The sequence below is a fragment of the Acyrthosiphon pisum genome, chromosome A1 (assembly GCF_005508785.2).
Source record: "Acyrthosiphon pisum isolate AL4f chromosome A1, pea_aphid_22Mar2018_4r6ur, whole genome shotgun sequence".
NCBI classification, from domain to species: domain Eukaryota; kingdom Metazoa; phylum Arthropoda; class Insecta; order Hemiptera; family Aphididae; genus Acyrthosiphon; species Acyrthosiphon pisum.
In genome coordinates, this window is record NC_042494.1 from 97,563,862 (window position 1) to 97,584,704 (window position 20,843).

General features: G+C 27.6%; 1 protein-coding gene across 1 annotated transcript; it reads right to left on the bottom strand.

Annotated features, from left to right (window-relative positions):
- Nucleotides 1–791: 791 nt before the first annotated feature.
- cry1 (chryptochrome 1) lies at nt 792–20,365 on the bottom strand. Its single transcript, NM_001171061.1, is given in 11 exon segments — nt 792–2,186; nt 2,537–2,693; nt 2,755–3,002; nt 3,095–3,368; nt 3,441–3,685; nt 3,820–3,924; nt 3,984–4,145; nt 4,211–4,383; nt 5,348–5,488; nt 10,826–11,038; nt 20,156–20,365. Coding segments are annotated over 9 exon segments (1,662 nt in total). The 5' UTR covers nt 5,472–5,488; nt 10,826–11,038; nt 20,156–20,365; the 3' UTR covers nt 792–2,012.
- Between the last annotated feature and the right edge of the window lie 478 nt (nt 20,366–20,843).

Genomic DNA, 20,843 nt, shown 5'->3' on the forward strand with positions numbered 1-20,843 from the left:
TTAATGATTCGCAATGAACCAATTGAGTAATTTATTATTTATTCGTTTTAATCGAAAATAACTCATTTTTTTTTAGAAATCCGATTTATGCAAATCGTAAAATTTTGTATGTACCCTAAAAAGTATATTTTTCGTTTAGCGTAAATATTTAAATACACGCAACACGTTCATATAAGTCTTCAGTTATTTAAACTTATTTCGTCTATATCATTTTGAATTCACAAACAATCAATAATTTCTCCCATGATACGAGTTTGTATACAGTATATAGCTTAAGTTATAAGTTATAACTAAACAGCACTCAACAAGTAGATTTACGACATGAAAAATATTTTAAACTTAATGTTATTTTTAAACACGACAATGGGGCTAAAAAAGTACATTTAAATATATTATATTGTTGTGTAGTTATCATGTCCCTGTACCAAACAAAGATTTCGACGTCTAATGTTTTGGAATTTCGAACAGTTGAGAACGTTTATCCTTTCGCCTCGTTTGTTCAATATACTTTTATTACTTTTAATAACAATTACTATTTATTGATGATCATAATTGATTAACTGTTGTAGATCACAGTATAAGTTCGAGGGCCTCGGTGTTCAATTATTATAGTGAACGGTAACTAGTAGTCGACGTAGCTAGTGTTTGCCGATCGAATGTGACATATTATACAGTGACAGTCAATTTCAAAGGCAAATGATTTAATACAGAAGTGCCTTAATATAGGAAAGGAATAAGGGATCCAATGTATATTTATAATGAGTATTACGATGCCAAATGCTAATTGGTTATTTAAATGACTACATAAATGTTATATATTTATTAAATAATTGGAATACTATTGATACAATAAAAAAAAAAACGAGGATTTTTATTTGTAAGAAATGAGACAAACTCTATTTTGTTTAAACATTAAGGAAACACGTAGAATTATGAATACCTACATGCATGTTGTAAGTTGGTAGGTTTAGGTATAAGGTTTGGTTATTGTATTTATTTTTTACATGTAAAATAAAAATAAGTACCTAGTATTCTAAAATTGACCAAATAGGATGAGGTAGGTAGTAATAATTAGTGAAATTTGAATAGTGATCGGAATTTTTATTTTAAGATTGAATTAATGATAAATACACATTTTTATAATTCATTATTAATATATTTATTTAACGCGAAAAAATAAAGATACAATAATTTAATTTTTCAAATACAAGATATAGTATTTCCGTATAGAAATACGTGTAGAACAATATTTCTGTTAACTCTACACAATACACTCTTTTAATCTGCAAATTCTGAAAATATTAATATCAAAATTGAACTCTCAAACTAGGTAGTAATTTGTTTGGAATATTTATGGCTGATTTGATGGATACCTAATGCACGCACTATATATTTGTATGAATATCGCTTAATATATATTTTTATATAGGTAGGTAGGTATTCAGTAATATTTTAGTGGAAATATTGTAAAAGTACAATTTTTATTTGTTTAAATCTATTGTCTATTAATCAAGAAAAAAGTGATTTAAATAAGAAATTCAAAACTGTCAGTGTACAAAGCAGTAAGACAGTTGATAATATTTCAATTGAGTGATGATTAATGATCATATACCTATTACACGAGTTAAAAAAAAAACTTATTATCCTTAAATTTAGAAGTATACGCACATAATATACGTGTATTGTAATTTATATCGCTATGTTTTGTTAAATCATTAAAACCATTCTATACCAATTTCACTATAAATAAGTAATTTAAAACTAATAGGTTGTAACACAACTACACAAGTAAGTAATGAATAGTTCAACTATCATATAAACACACATAATAATATTATAATAGGTAGAATAGTTTAAAATGCCCAGTATGACTAATTGACGACTCTGTTTTCCAAATATGTAGGGAATAGTCAAGGACATAATCGTCATGGTTGATTATGAGAAAGGAAATGGAACCGTACTGCGCAGGAATAGGTAGTGTGGGCGTTGTTTTTAAAGTTTTATTTTATGATTCAATGACTTTTATAGATATCATACGCTTTGCTATCTTGGTTTTCCAAAGGAAGCAACTGTTGCATGCATTCGTCAGGAAGGTACATGAATTTTTGAACTTCTTCACGATCCGAAGGACAGCAATGTGGTACCCTGTTCTCGTTCGTCATCGAGACACGTAATGCCAGCATTTTCTAAAATTAAAATAAATTAATATGGTTGAAATGAATTTTGAAATTAATATATAGATGCTTGGACACGCCAACTAAACAATAATATATTATGTAGCAATATAAATGTATTTGATATGATACTTAATAATATTTATAATAATTACATTTTGAGAGGATGAGTGACCGATGAATCAGAATTAATACTTTTCGTTTTATTTTAAGGCTAACGTGCTATAATGTGAGCAAGAAATTTGTTTAGAACACGCTCAATTATTGTAGAATGCACATTTACAAGTGTTAAAGACCACGAGAATCCGCGAGTTATTACCTACTTGTCAAATTGTTAAGTCTAAACGAATGGATTCGCATACCTTTCTGTTTCCTTTTGATGCTATTGTATGGTCGACGATGCAATTAGGATAGTCCTTGCCAATAATGCATCCCACCTGTTTTTGAACTGATTCGGGACACTTCCATGGTTCGTACAGAAATTGGGCGGGCATGTTTTTTAATTCAGGAACATATCGTCTGTGAATATCAGATTAATATAGATGTTTATTTTGAAAATGTCCTTATTTCATGATCTTACTTAATGTATTCGCCAGATGGGTCAAGTCTTAAACCGTAACTGACAGGGCAAACGCACAAAGGGCAGTCTAACAGCTGTTCAAATGTAGAGCTTGACACCCAAATCCAGTTACCGGAGCACACGGAAAAATCAGCATCTAGCAAATACTTCATAAAATGATTCAACCCTTCGACCCAGCTTATCCAGAGATCACCTCTCGTCAAGAAAGACGCCAATGAATTTCGTACCACATGATGAATCCATCCTTCCTAGATAAACAACGAGGATGTTGTGAGACGAAGAGTGATATTTGTATACAAGTAGGTACATAAAAGAATCAGAAACTGTTAAATTTGGGCACCTGCATCAATTGTCTCATTCCGGCGTCTATGAAGGGATATCCAGTTTTGCCGGTTTTCCAACATTCTAACATCTTCTTATTTTCCGGAATTTTGATATCATTCCAAGGTATTGAAATGCACGCTGGGTTATCCTCTATCTGGCCAAAGTTCTTGTTGTCAATAGACATGGTGTAAAAGTAATCTCTCCAAATAAGTTGGCTGGTCACGCTGTACATAGGTAATAAATCTCCTTCGAATTTATTGATAAACAGTTTTGTAAGTTCCCAGTAAAACCTAACAATAAGTTATCGTGTACAATTAATATATATTATATTTTTTTCTTTCCAAAATTATATTAATTATTACTTTCTTATGGATAAGCATCCATATCGTAAAGCCGCGCTGAGGCTGGACGGTGGGCTCAAAAGGTCAGGATTTACTTGGTTGGGCAAGTAAAATCCATTAACGAATGCTTCTTTTTCATATTCAAGTCGTTCTTTTAATTGTTCTAAAGCTCTGGTCTCACCGCCGTACCAACGGTATGTAGATGTTAGATTTTCAGGAACTTCTGGATAAATTCCAAAGGTTTCCGGGGTCGGATTGTGTAAGTTCTAAAAATTATTTTATGCCCATAAGTAAGGTAAATCGATGATAAAAAAATAACAACAAAATACAATATTTAAATTGATACTATATTAAAAATACTAATATGAATTACTTATTTATTTTTTTTAAATAAAAATACCTTAAATTCGTCTTGAATAGAAGCTGGAAGTTCCTCAAAAATTACACTCAACCAGTCTACATTACCTACTGGTGATGGAGGATGACCAATTTGTTTCGCTGTGTTCTAAAATATTCAATGTGCATTTTTATTTATTGTAAAAGATATTATTACCAATTACTCACTTGGAACTGTTTAAAAGTAAATGGAGGTACTCCACCGTTTTTTTCGATTATTGATTTTGGATTCCACAGTGTATGGGAAACTGTCTCAATGCATTTTATATCATTTTCATCGCAAAATGACTTTACCTTTTCATCACGAGTTCTACCAAGATGGGCACAATCCTAAAATTATTAATGTCCAAGCTTAAATCTATGTCCAAAAAATAAAATATATATATAAAAAATACCTGTTCATAAGTAATAAAATGCAGGCCTATCTTTTCTTTTATCATTTTAAATATATTAACAGGGTTTCCTTGAAGAATATACAAACGTCCTCCAACCAAAGCTAAATTATTATTCAGGTCTATTAAACTTTCCAGAAGAAATCGCATCGGATTGTATCCATACCATTTTGGATCTAAATAAATACATTATACAACACACTATTTAAAATATACTAAGTTAAAATTAATTAGTTTATTATATCAACAATTAACAGGTTTCAACACAGACACAATATTTTATCCATACACATCTTTATTATATTTTATACATAACATAGACTTTAATTGTTAAATATATCAATTTTTATGTGCAATTTTCTACTGTAAGACTATAAATAATAATTTCCTATTTAAAAAATAACCGAATTACTCGAGTATTTTCATTTATTAAATTGTTTTATTAAAAAAAGCTAAGACTTATATTTCGATATTTTATTTGCATTATAACTGCTAATATTGCAATACGAAACTCAATTAACAATACAAAATAACTGTAAAAGAAATTCAATCACACTATGTCTTGATATATGTCAAATTAAAAATATTTTCAAAAAATTAGGTAACAAAAACCAATATTTCATTAATTAATTAAACAATAAATTCTGAAAAAAATATAGTGCCCTTATTGTTTCAATTAGGTAGGTATGTCTTTTTCCATCACTGAAATTATAATGTTTATATTTACTTTCACTGTGCATTTAATTATATTTTATAATAATATGTTAAATAATATTATTATTAATCTATTATTAATTGTTCGTGTGTGTATCTTAGACAGTTTCAAATATTTATTCATTATTCGCGGGTTAAGAATTGACTACGATGTCTACCAGTAGTCACAAATATATAGACTCGTAAATAATACATTTGTGACTAATTTAATAATTGAATAGACCATAATATTATTGCGATCACTAATCACTAACGCTACTGTACATAGGTATCATTTACTGATTAATTTTACGATCGGCGACACGCCAATTGTAGTATATAATAAAAATACATTTATAATATTCATAGATTTGGTATGAACACATACCTATCATACGTGATGTGACGTATTCTATATTTAAACGTGTAATTAATAATTATACTTACTGAACGTAGTCTCGTCGAAGATGAACAGTGTAATAAGCTTTTCAGCATTGTTGTGAGCTTCAATCAAGGCTGGGTTGTCGTGCAACCTTAGGCCGTTTCTAAACCAGTGGACGGCGACAGTCATAATTACCGTTTTACGACCTGTAAAAAATATCATAATATCATATAATTACCTATATTATAGTAAATAAATTATATTTATAATCGTTTCAACATTAAGACTTCGATTTTGGTTTCGGGCGATGGCGATGCATATTATAATTCATGTCACTACATATAAGGGGCCTTCAACACGTGGCCCACAAATGAGGCGCGCGAACAAATTGTAAGTAAAACATGTATTTGTTCAATCGTTGGAAATTTTTATTTTAACAAGGCTAGCCTTTAGTTTGTATGTGTGTTCAAGTGTACAACATTAGAACAACTGTAAAACGTTATCGCTGTATGTATTTAAATCAAATGTAGGAAACATATAGGCTATATAGATTTAAAAATTAATTCCTTCTTTGATAGAACTTAGACTAGCTTATATGGAGAATAAATGTATTAACAAATTAAGATTGTTAAATCAAAAACTAGAAATTGGTTATTTGACGCTCGTCATCTAGTAAACTCACTGAGAATTGCTTCGTCTCAAATAGTGGAAAGAAAACAGTTTCAAATATCCAATTAAAAAATAAAAAAAATATTTTCTTAAAAAAATTAAGTTAAATTAATAGTTTGTAATTAAAATGTAAAACTACAGTATGTTTAAGATTATATATTATAAAAATCAATATGAAAATCTAAACCATTTTCATAAAATAAATATGTTTTTAATGAAACGAAGTTTTTTATGGCACGATGTGGGCTAGCCGGGAAAAAACATTCCTGACGAAATACTATAATTTATAATATATTAAACAGTTATTTTAGCCAAAACATCCAATTTTTATTCCATCATACTGGTTGATCTAGTAATGCTATGATACTTTTTAAAACTATTTTGAGTTCGTTATTATGTCTACTGTCTACTTGAGATTGGTCAGTCCTACTTTTCACAATTCCCCCCCCCCCAACATTTATAAATTTAGCTTGAATATTTTGAAATTTCGGCATTTTCTTACGTTGATTATACGAGATTTATTTGGAATTTAAATCAGAAATATTAAAATGTAGACTGACCGATCTCAAATAGACATTTCAAAGAATTTAGGTCAGTTTTCTGAAATATGATCGCATTATTAAATCGATCAGTAGGATGAAACAAAAAAAAAAGCGGGAGCTGGGAGCTGTGAGTTGTAGTGACGGTCCGCAATAGATTGATTATAAATATCTTGCGTATATTATAATATATCACTATACCTACTACGTATATTATTATTATAATTAATAAAATATATATGTAATAAGTATATAAGGTAATATATTTTTTGTCACGCCTGCACCGAAAGTTTGGTTTTCGACCGCGGTTGAAGCGTTGGAAAGCGAAGTTTTTCCGTCCAGCGGGCCGTAAAGTGGGAATCTCCATAGTGCCGGGCGAAAAAGTGGAAATCCGCAAAAGTGCTGGGCGCGTATATCACGCGTATTTCATGCACAACCAGACACTGAAATCTATACCACAGTCCTGACAAAACAAACTTTTGGTTACCTACATCTTATATGTATAGGTACATATTATAATCTACTTGCATGACGCGTAAACATTTTTATTTCATGAAATTGTTTTCGTAGAATAATCTGATTGTTGCATATATCTATATAGTGCTTTACCTTTGTCGTGATTATATTTTTTTGTGTGTCGCATTTGGTATAGACTAGGTAATAGAATACGGGTATAGCGCGAGGATTTGCAACGAGGAACAACGGAATAAGATCTGCATATTGCGAATTTATAATTTTTATAATTTATAAATTATAAAAATTTGGTGGCTTTAACATCTATTTCAATGATAAGAAATCGGGAACTTTTAAAACTTTTCTCATGGAGACATTCAATTTATATATGATAAACAATCCAGCAGAATCTACAACTTGAGAAGACACCGCTATCGATGCAGTATTTTCAAGATATTTGGAAAAAATTACATCACAAAGACACAAACATACGTATCATATTTCAGTTATCACAGGCCTGTAATTTCGATTATTGAATATGATTAATATAATATAGTAATTAAATAGTTTTAATAATAATATTAATTTTCATTTATTTTTGACATTTAATTAAATACATTTAAGGTCTATGGGTTACTATCACCAGATATCACCGTATGAACGTATACAATCGCACTATCGTGAAAGTAGTTGTAAATGGTTATCAATTCACAGACATTCGAAGTTTACTATCACTATCACTCATTTACCATCGTATGGATAATCCCTTTTACGATAATCAACTATTGCAGTCTATTGCGATAGTAGCTATCGCATTTTACTTTTATTTTGAATGGTTTCACTAACATGTATTTGTAATCCATAATAAGGGCCAGTTGCACCGTCTCTGATTAAAGTTAACCGGAGTTTAATCGGCCGAATTTGCCCAGTTAAATATCTGTTATCAGCTGATTAAGCTTAATCGAAGTTTAACCGTAGACTGTGCAACTGGCCCTAATTCGTTTCTACAGGGTGCCCCATGACAGCACTAATTTTTTTTATAAGTATGCGGGCTGCAAGATTTAAAAAAAAAATAAGTGGCCCTAAAAACACCAGGTCGTTTATCGAACGATGATTTTTAGTTGACATTTTTTTTTTTATCATCGATATAAAGTGATAATAGTAGAATTGAAATTAAGAGGTCACTGCACTTACTCCCAAAGTTAAGATATAAATACTTGGAAAATATTGATTTTAATTTAAAAAAGATATATAGATAAGTACCTACTTGTGTTACTGTGTTAGTATAAATAACGCAAATAAGTATAAGTTTTGTTGTGTAACAGTCGTTGTAGAGTACAGGGAAGAATGATCTTCTTATATTATAAATATACGGTTTACACAAAATATTTACACTATAGACGATTGTTTCAACTTCTGTGAATTACTCCGATGTAACATACTGACATACATTTATTTGCGTATGGATATTATTAAGGTTTGTGTTTTGTTATTTTTCGAGTATTAACCAACTACCCAAATTGTATTGCTCAATTTTAGAGATTTTGAATCAACATTTTTTCATGTAAGTAGTTTGAAGAATTGTATGACATTTAATTTTCACAACAAAAAACAAGTTATTATTCTAATTATTTTTCTTCAAAGTTATTTTTAACTTAAATCCATATAACTTTTATTAAGTAGGTACCTACCATATTGTACAATAAGTATAATCTCATAAACACCTTATGGACAGATCTGAACCCCAACAATGCCAAACTTGCGGTGAAACTTCTACGGTTGAACACATAATATGCCACTGCCGTAAATTCGCCGACATCAGAACTAACCTCAACATTTCAGACAACCTGGAAGAAGCCCTTAGTCCACAGTCAAGCAACATAAAACAAATAATTAACTATTTAAAATTAACGAAATTATATCACCTAATATAACCGAGATACTTTTCAAACATACCTTTTATTATTATGTATCCATTTATATATCTATCTTTGTATCTATCTATTGTTATTGCAATTTTCATATCTTATTACTATGTACATATCATTACTAATGTCTCACACTTTTGTTAAAAAATATTAATGTTTTATTGTTTTAATGCCAATAACCTTTGTTGTTGCAGTTTAATTAAAAAAAAAAAAAAATAAGTACAATGTACCTGTTACATAATATACTTTTCTCAAACGATTCCATAAAAAATTGAATATTATAATTGTTTTATTTATAAGCCTTTTAAGTTTGGACGAGTTTGGAATATTGCAACTCAAATTTATAGTGGGCTCATGTGAAAATGTAGTTTTATAAAACGGTATAATATTATTATAATACACCTACTATAGTTCGTGACATGAAAACTGTCCCTTGACTGCCACAACCTAGTGGCTGTTTCGTCTCAGTGGTTTATAATGCAATGAAGTTTATTTATTATTAATTAATTAATTTACTGAAAATACTTAAAAATATTTTATAAATTTATTCAAACCAAATATTATATAATGGGCAAAACGTCTTAGAAGATGCTTTCTAGATAAAAATGTATTTTAATAACATACAAATCTATAAATAACTAATTTTTATTTTATAGTTTTTGAAATTTTTTGTAATTTAAGGTCAAATTCCATTTTTTTTCATTTTGATTTATGTTAAATTTTACTATTAAAATAACTTAAAATTAAAATAATTCTAATTAAATTTAAAACTATTCACTACAAATAAATATTAATTTACTTTTTCCATAAAAATGGTATAGAAATTGTTTTACGTCTGTCATATTTTAATATTTTATGTTAATATTTTTATTATACAATTAAATGCATTAAAATTAATTAGAAAAAGTATTATTTATCTTAGTACCTATTTATACTTTAAAATTGTGTCGAGAATTTTTCAATGTTTTTAAGGTCAACTTCTGAGCTCTAATAATAACTTATAACTAATAATAAACATGATTTTAATATACACTTAATGAATTATTTGAATAACGTAAAACAAAAAAAATTGGTTTGATTGAGAACTACACATTACGAGTTTACTACAACGGATAATATTAATAGTGTTTCCTGTAACAGAAATCAGTCGCATATATACTGTAACAGACTTACAAATATTATCAACATATTATACTCAAGGTGATAATAATCAAACGTACCTATGAAGTTTGTAGAAATCGACATGGTTTTATGATTTTAATAATAAATGTGCTATGCTACTGTGTATCAATATTATTTTCCTCATTCCGTTTGCGAGCTCAAGAATCTGGATTGATAAAAGCACAGATCATATGTCATCAGACCGTACAGTATAATATTATGTATTATTATTATCGTCCGTTGTTTTTCGTAATCTATTTTAAGAGTCGACCAAATTTGAGAAAAGCGATCCTAATTAGAGAACAATTTCGAAAACAATGATGGTTCATTTTGACAGTTATAACTTACAAGTAACATATTATATTATAATTGTTTATAATCAAAATTTGAAAAATACTATCGACGGACAGTTAATAATATAGTCACAATACCATTTCTTCCTTTAAGTTTGATCCTTAAAGATATCGAATGTCGAATAGCTTAAAGTATAAGTTTATGTTTATAATTTTACGCTATACGCACGTTTTCATCGCTGTACAATTATATTATTGTAATTATTCAATAGGTACCTACTACACATGGATAACGATATGATAATATTACAATATAATCGTATAAAGTCGTACAAAATCGTTAAACGTTAAGGATTTTCCGGTAAACCTGAGACCGGACGAGATAATAATTGAATAATTTAACGCATGCGGCTCGCAGTCAGAACGTAATTTGAATAGACTTCTACAAACGATATAATATAATAATAATATAACTGTTAAAAAAAATATGTTAATTTTACCTGGTCGTGAACAGCGAACAGGTATACCGTGAACGGTTTCTTGTTATTACGCCAATGCACCAGTTCGAGATTCAGCCGTGAAGTGTGTGCGTGGTCGTAGAAGTTAGCTAGCTGCTTATATACGACTGATTCTGGAACGAGTGTGGAGGGGTTTGAGATCCGGTGACACGTTTAAGGGAAGGGGTGCATTGACGGTGGTGGACATTTCTGTAACTAAAAATATAGACTTTATCGTGTGCCAGTGAGCAAATGTCGTTATTATTTTGATTAGTTTAATTGTATTATTATTATTGCAATTTGCAGGTTTTTAATACATACTTATAATATATTATTATTTATTGGTATATATATATATTTATATATATATAAACGGTTTGCACCCAGTTCAAGATATGATTAATTTGGAATTTATTATAGATACCTATTATTGGTCAATTTTTTTTTAATACCATAGATAAGTATATAAGATACCTTATTCCTAGACTGAAATACCGTCTCCGCTCAGAATCGTTTTTCTTATACAGTGATATTATATCATTGAATTCAAATTTAATACTATCCATTATACAGTGACACACTTGTAACCTACTGTACAGTAGAGCGACATCCACTTACCCACCTTTTTTATATTAGCATTTAAAGTTCAAAAATTGACAAAATATGGAAAAATCACGAAAATGACCTAATTATGTTGAGTTTATAATTCGTAAAAATTTTTCTTTTTAGAACTAAGATTTTAAAATGTAATACATGATTCCTTATAGGATAATCTACCTTTATCAAAAAAAAAATGTCTATAAGAAACTCAAATTAAATTTTTATGAGCGTTTGAAATTCATATTTTTACAACATTTGATATTCACTCGATTTCTTATGTAACGATATTCTTATTTTGTTGTAATTAAAAAACAAATGACATTGTTTGGAATGAATTAAATTTCAATAAAAGTAGTAAAAATGATGATAAAATAATTTCGACAACAGTAATATTTAAATATTTAATAACAGTTTATAATAATGTCAGCTTTATCATTTTGTACGAAAGATTATTTTAAAATAACGTGTAGGATAAATAGGAATGGGAAAATCATGGAATGGTGAAATTTCTGATGAAGAACTAGATAATTGACTAAAAGCTATACTGGAGCATCTGTATCCGAATTAATAATTGTTGAAAAAAAAATAATATAATATTAGTATTAATTCTTCTATCAATAATTCTTACCGAAGATTTTAAGTCGAGTACAAGAAAAGGAGAATGTAATCATGAGGAGGGCTGAAACTTATCAGTATAATATTGAAGGACCCTAGACAATAAATGTTGTACCGTACTCCCATTCAGAACGAAAAATAATTTAATGATTATAATAGGTATTTGAGTATTTTTAATTAAGAACACTTCAACATAATTATAATATTATTATATTTCCAATATAATATTAAACCCGACTAGTATATCTATAATATATAGTATTATTAATCATTTATCGTAAACTAATAATTTTGGAAACACATTCTAAATTCAAAAAATGTTCTAATAAATAAGAAACAAATAAGACGTTCATTATATTATTGTGTATTTTTTAATATGAATCTATGTAGGCACTTGGGCCTACTGCTTATATGAATCTGTATTATTTATTTATTTTATAACTAAACGTACCGTGACGCAAAGTACAGATTAAAATATGTATGTTTACAAGAAAAATATAAACTCTAAACATTAATTATATAATATTAACAGAGAGAAAACGAAGGGTCCTCATTAGCAATACGCATCATCCTGAACATAGGTCTATTACGATAATAATTGGTGGTGCGAAGTGGTATGAAAAACGGATAAGTTGTTCATGACTGAGAGCTAGGGATTTTGAAATTAAGTTGACTTAGAAATACATGACACTCTATAGTCTATAGAGCCATTAATGAGTTTACTTAGGAACCCTTGTTTTCCAGAAACACATTTATCAGCTAGAATTAATAGTCCCGGATAGTATCAGAGTACTATAGTCTATAACTACCAAGTACCGGATCATGACCATGAGGTCTATGGTCAATGTACAGAACTCTGGCAGCAAAACTTATAAATGTACGTTGTACAATTGTACCCTATCTATATCTGGTTCCTATTCGTAGTAATAGGGTCTCAAACAACAATGACATAGATACTCTAGAATAGATCTAACAAGCGTATAGTATAATGTTTTAATAAGTGGTGTTATGATACATGTTGATATTTATGTACCTAGACAGATTTTTATCAGATTTTGATTTCCTTGTATTAAAAATAAGTATATTTCATAGTTTTCAGTACTTATAAGAAACATTTGAAAGTCGTATGTATAAGTATCTACTTACCTAAATTTAAGTGTACCATGATACACAGTAATATGAGATCATTATATAGTTACGTTAATAGTATATGGTTATAATTATAAATACGCACATGATAATATAATTTCGTGAAAGATGACAGATGTGGAAATATATCACGACATTCTCTTGCGTGGCCGCTTATCATAAGAAGTTGATAAATTTTAAATTTATATCATATGAATAATATTATAATACCAACAAACTATTCGAATCCAGGTTTATTTTTTATTACTTCTTGCTCCTGGAATTATTTAATTAATGAACCGATAAGAAGATTAATATGTACAGTTAATAATTTGTTACAACATGATAGAATTTTTTTAAATTTTTATTTGTGTCTGTGTACATGATAAGTAGTCGAAATAATACTTAGATTTTCAACTTCAGTATCTTTACCGATGGGAAAGTGAATCTGGTTAATGCATTGGGGATGTATAATTCCTAGTAATTTTGAAAGCGCCTGAAAAACTAAAATTAAAAATTAAGAAAAAACGTGAATTTTTTCGCAAAATCTGTTTTCAATATACACACACATATATATATATATATATATATATATAACAACTTTACTAAGCAGACTGCCTACTATATGGGTTGCCAAAAGACACAGTACACAATATAGTCAATATTGATACATAGAATTGTTTTAAGATTATAAAATTATAGTGCATAATTATATAAATATAATAATAGTTAATTTAAAGATAAAATATCTACTAGGTAGAATTTATGATGGTTTAGAAAAATACAGATTTTATATAAAATAGAAAAATTAAACTTACCGGCTACCGTATTAATAATAACATTATAAATAAAATATAAAATATCCTAGGCTGACAAACAGTCGCCGCTCATAATCGTTTTAGTATACAATGATATTATATATCGTTGAATTTAAATTTAACACTATCCATTACAGTAACCCACTTGTAGCCTATACTGTGTACAGAGAGCGACACCCATTTACCAGCTTTTTTTAGATTCTGAGTGGAACGATGAATGTAATGATTTTACAATGATGTGTGTTTTTTTATTTTTTTTAATTTTTTAATTTTTAATTTATTTTTTAATTTTTATTTTTGTGTCTATCGTCACGGTTTGGGGCACTAAAACTGCTTCGACAGTTTTTTTTTTACAAGCATTTAAAGTTCAAAAATTGACAAAATATGGAAAAATCACGAAAATTAGCAAATTATTTTGAGTTAAGAATTCGTAAAAATTTTTTATTTTTAAATCTAAGATTTTAAAATGTAATATAAGATTCTATATAAGATTATCTACCTTTATCAAACAAAAAAAATATCTATAAGAAAGTCAAATTAAATTTTTATGATCGCTTGAAATTCATATTTTTACAACAATTGATATTCACTCGATTTCTCACGAAACGATTTTCTCATTTTGTTGTAATTAAAAAACGAATGACTGTAGATACTTGAAAATTTCACTGAATGTTTATATTAGTATTTTCTATATACGATGAAATTTTGAAAATAATTTGACACTTTTTGAGCTGTTTACGGACATGGTCAGTTTTCAATTTTTTTAGTTTTCTTTTCTATAAATATCAATAAAGTTTTATCTGTTGGGATAAAATGTGTAAAAAATTAATACAAGGCTTCTGATATATTGTAACAACAACAGTTGAAAAATATTAAAAATACACAGGCACAATTTTTTTTTATAAGCATTTAAAGATCGAATTTTGACAAAATTTATGAAATTTAAAATTGCATAATTATTTTGTAGTTAAAAATTTATAAAATGTTCAACTTTTATATCTAAGGCTTGACAATTTAAAACAAGATTTCATGTAAGTAGTTAATTCTGCTACCAATAAATCTAAAAAATACATAAGCACAGTTTATTTTTATAGTCATTTTAATTTAAAATTTAGACGAAATTACATATTAAAAAACCTAGAATAACTATTTTAATTATTTTGTTGTGATTGTATATTATTGAAATTTCTAAAGTATACTATTATATATCAATAATAGTACCACGATTTGTTGTCGATGTATAACGCGTTATAAGTACCTAATGGATATTGTGATATGATTAATTTGGAATTTATTATAGATACCTATTATTGGTCAATTTTTTTTTAATACCATAGATAAGTATATAAGATACCTTATACCTAGACTGAAATACCGTCTCCGCTCAGAATCGTTTTTCTTATACAGTGATATTATATCATTGAATTCAAATTTAATACTATCCATTATACAGTGACACGCTTGTAACCTACTGTACAGTAGAGCGACATCTACTTACCCACCTTTTTTTTATATTAAATTATGTTCAAAATTGTTTATATACTATCACAAAGGGTCATAGATACCCATATAATAAATAAAAAAATATTCTTCTTTTTTTTTTTGCTCTTCGTTCAAAACTATCTGGGTTCGTCCACCCTTGTTCTACACCTCCATATGGCTCTGTCCAATACTCTATTTTATTTGGTACTTATTAAGTTACCTATGTACGTGATTGCGTATTATAGGTATTACCATTGAGTATAATATAATATATATGAATTATAAGTAATTACTATTATATGAATATTATAATATTATTCATACCATCAATATCTATTCGAATATTTGTACTTATTTTCTAATATTAAGATTTAATTTTAATTTTATTGATATATGAAAAAAGTAAATATAGATAGGTACACACACACACACACACACACACACACATATATATATATATATATATATATAAAGAGAGAGATCGACATCAAGATCGAGAGAGACGGAGAAAGAGAGTGAAAGACTTGAGAAAGAGGAGAGCACGTGGCTTGAAATTATGTGTCACGCGGTGTCACGTGTGGGCACACGAATGGTATCGGGAGCACGTTAGTCAGTTGACATACGCCGTGGGACACGCAGCAATGGCGATCAAAACAGTCGAAGAGCGCCGACTCACGTGTCCCATGCACGCAACATGTAGGTAAACATACCTAATATGTTATATAACGGTGGTATTATGGTACTCGGTAATAATAAATATCGATGACTTTTTTTGTACTATTGCAGGCTATTGTTAATAATATCTTCCAGTTTGATTGAATCTAAAGTTCCAACGAATTATGTACATAACAATATATAGGATGTAACAATTTGATTTTCAACAAACTCCCTTTTATTGTTATGTAATATGTAATAAATAATTATACAGTCGTCGAGAAACCATACTATAATATACTAATAATATTCTATTATTATAAAATATTATACTGTACACCCATTACCAACATATCGAGCACACATATTTTACCGTCTATACGTTTTGCGTATTAATAATAATTATTATTATTACTGTTATTTTAACGTTTTTTTATAAATATTACCTGTACATAATATTATGTTAAAATGTGTTAGTATAATATACTAAATAATAACATAACGGCTGTAGTAAATCGACAAAGATTATTATATATTTGTATACTTATATACTTATATATTATATAAAAAACAAATTGAATAATTAATTATTTAAAATAGGCGCATGTATGTACATTCGTCGTGATTTTTCAACGACACTTATGATAGTCAAAGATACTCGTGTAAAAACATGTTTGCAACCGTCTTAATTCTTAGGACTATTCGTTTTCATTTTAAATTTCTTACGCGGTATATCACTAAGGTGCCGTCCGTTTTTCTCGTTGCAATTATTGGTTTTATGTGTATTTTAAGTTGCAAACAGCGAATAAAATAGTACGCAGGTCGCAGACATTCAGTTAGGTACTATAAAAATAATATCATTACCTAATATTCCTTACTATTCGCCTATCAGGGGTGGCCAAACTATTTTCGGTAAAATTATTTATGTACTATATTCATTTATTCCCCCTTTTAATGAATGGGATATCAGTGCACCATTTATTTTGTCTTTCTAACCCACGTGCAACATAGACAATTTACTTTTATGATTTATCCGTACCCTGTGTAATGTTTTGTTACTTTTTAATATTATAGAATGAATTCCCCTTCATTATCAAACTTTAGATTGAGAACATTACATCTGTCACTACATTGGCTTTTTCATGATGTTTTAATGTTGATGTAGTTTATAAGCATTTTCAAATTGTAATAATTTATAAGCTCATATATAACCTACATAAAAATAAAAATATCATAAAATAGCCTACGTAGCGATACAGGTAGGTAATCTTCATAACTTAAATTTTGATATAATATAGGTGAACTCACTCAAATATTAAAAGTAACAAATAACAATATAGGGTTGGTTCTGCCATACTTAAGAGATGCTCGAGCACGTCGCGTTCCAATTTCGCGTATGATCACACACGTCTTCATATAATCATATTATATGCGTTCCATCGCGCAATGATCATAACTGTAAACCCATACATCTATATAAATAAGTTTTAAATATTGTGCGTAAGTCAAAGAGAGAACTCTTTAAACATAATAACAATAAGTTATAATAATAAAATGTTTTACCAACGGGCTACGGTATGTAGATTGTCCTATATGTATTATCATTGATTATTAATACTACACAAATTATTGTTCGTTATAGGTACATGGGCGCTATAAAATTAATACTCATTAGTTGTAGGTATAGACTTATAAAAATATAGAATTATTTACCAACAAACACCATTCAGACAAAAACAGATATTAGATATTAAACATGATAACATAATTAATTGTTGTTGACTGTTATAAAATGCATTATACTTATCAACATTTGTACAATTTTCGACAGTTTAAAAAAAAATTATAATTCTTTACGATATCCCAATATTTTTGATAATTATTCTTGGATATCGAATGTATTGAAAAAAAATCCATTATGTCGATATCATTGGCTAACATACTAGAAAAATTATAATGTTTACCAATTTGTATTATATTTATTTTCATTCATAAATAGAAAATATATAAAAATATATTAGAGCTGTTATTGTTTATTTATGTTTAGCTTAATTTTATATTTTATAGATGATTAAAATTAATTTGAAAATAACGAGCTTCTACATCAATTACCCAAAGTTATTTTATTATTTTTGAAGATCGTATAATTAGTAATGAGTAATTACACGATTTATATTGTATTGGAAATTGAAACATTTCCATGTAGGGCATATAAAATATAAATATATTGTTGAATAAAAAAAATTATAGGTATTGTATTATAATTATGTTTTGAATAAAATATGTGAGCATGGTGATAAAGCATGCAAAAAAAAAAAAAATATATAAGATTCATCACACATTTTCATTTAGTATAGACGTTTTGCAATGTTACAAAAAGACAATATGGTTTATCTCACAATAATTCAAAATATTTAGGTAGAAGTCTGAACATCATATAAAATTCACAAAAAAAGAATAACGTTTGTAAAAAAAGGAAATAAAAATGGTGCAAGTGATAAGATATTTGTTTTATTGACTAATCGCATTATTAAAACAAAAATGAACAAACTATCTAATTTCTTATTTAAAATCATGCTGCCCCTCTCCCACCGAAGACTATCCAAATATAATTGTACAAATTGTCTATAGGTATTGTAAAAAATACTTTTATTTTGTATTCAAATAAATGGGTAGAAAGATATTCAAATACTTTCAGATATATTTTTCCGGACAATTTATGTTTGTTTTGGAATGGTTGGAAATTAACGTTTATACTCAATATATCAAAATAATATTACATATAGGTATAAATAAGAATTGCATTTATTGTATAATAAATAATAATAATAGTACCTAACAAATACATAGGAACCTATACAAATACATTTATTAGAAACATCTGTTTCGTCACAAATTTAAAACTATTTGTCAGTATTTCTTAATGAATGAAAAGATTTAAAAAATGTACTCAGAATACATATTTGTATAATTTTTGAAATATATTAAATTATAGTATTCTTTATATATTTAAAAATGATTTGAATATTTCAATTTGTATACATTAATTATTCAAATACTTTACAAGACAGCACCAATTATAATATATAAAAAAAAAATAATAAATATATTTTCACTATCTAAAATACGAGCACTTTTATCAATTGAAATATCAATGAATAATAAAATGAAAAAATAAGAGTGTTTCTTATCAGCTGTCGTTGTATATACATGTTGTATATACATATTATTATATGTCGTTGTAGGACCTAAGCTTTACAGAAACCAAAACTGAGTGTCATGTGAACTGTTCATACAGTGAGCGATTATTTTTTTTTTTAAACTGGCGATAGACATTATAGTTAATGATATTAAAAAAAAGTGATTATCAACAAGATGTATCGATTTGTTAAAGGCCAAGTTGAAAATATTTCACAGGACTCATCATTTTCAAACAATTTAATTAATTTACATAACATTTTATGTAACACTAGAAAATTATGACAAATTGACAATATGCGTAGTTCATAGGTGATACTCTACTAGGTAAAACCAAATTTAAGCAATTTATATGTTTATTATATAATATTGTTTTTTATTTTATAAATACTCATATATTATTATGTACATTTATCCAATTTTATTGGCGATATCATATTGTATATTGATCATATTAATATGTTTTGAATTTTAATGATGTTAAGTATCAACACCACTATCAGTCTTAATACCTACCTACCAACTTAGTATAAATAATAATAGTTATCAGTTTTCGGTAATACTTATAATGAAAAAATAGACAAACTTTTTCGTTTTTGAAATGCGTGACTTTGAAAAAAAATAATGTATAATGATGCAATGTATTTTTAAATAGGTTAATTTATTATTATTTAAGAAAAAAGAAAACTTGTCTATAGAAATAACATTTCTTATTTTTATCAATAATATTTGCTGGATAGAAAATATTTGTGATTAGTTTAAATTGTTTTATCTTATTTGTCATAAGTCTAACATAATAAATAGGAATCAAATCAAAGTACAAATTCAATGGACTTACCATGCAAAGTCTGAAATTATTTAGCGTTAACATTTTTACTCGTTGTCACTCATTAAATATAATGATATTAGAGAAATAAACATCCGCACTGTTAACACAATATTAAAAACAAAAAAAATATTGTCTTTTGATTATTTAAAATATTAAAATAAATGGTGTCTATTTCTTTTGTCGGATAGTTATTATGTTCTGCAGCTGTTGAGTAATCAGTGGCACGTCAATATTAATAAGTCAAAGTTTAAGGTCTGGCAAGGTAGGGATATTATCATACACATTTTCTCGTCTTATCGTTAATAAACTAGAATACTCGTAATATCAATGAATGAATTATAGCCAGTATTTATGTAATTAAAATATCAAATAATGACTACACCACATATCTTTTTACAGATGGAATTTAAATTATTATTTTACAATTAGGTAATGAAACGAATAGTGGACATTTTTTTTCTGAAGATCAAATTATTTGCCAAGTTGAAATTTAAAAAAAGTGGATTTTGCTCTGCTGTACAGTAGTTTACAAGTGGGTCACTCAGTCACTGTAATGGATGGTGTTAAATTTGAATTTAATGGTATACCTATATGATTGTATAAAAAAACGATTCTGAGCGAAAACGGTCAGTCAGCCTATGATATTACTAAGTATATTAGATGATTTTATTGTGAATAAAGTAATTTATATATTTAC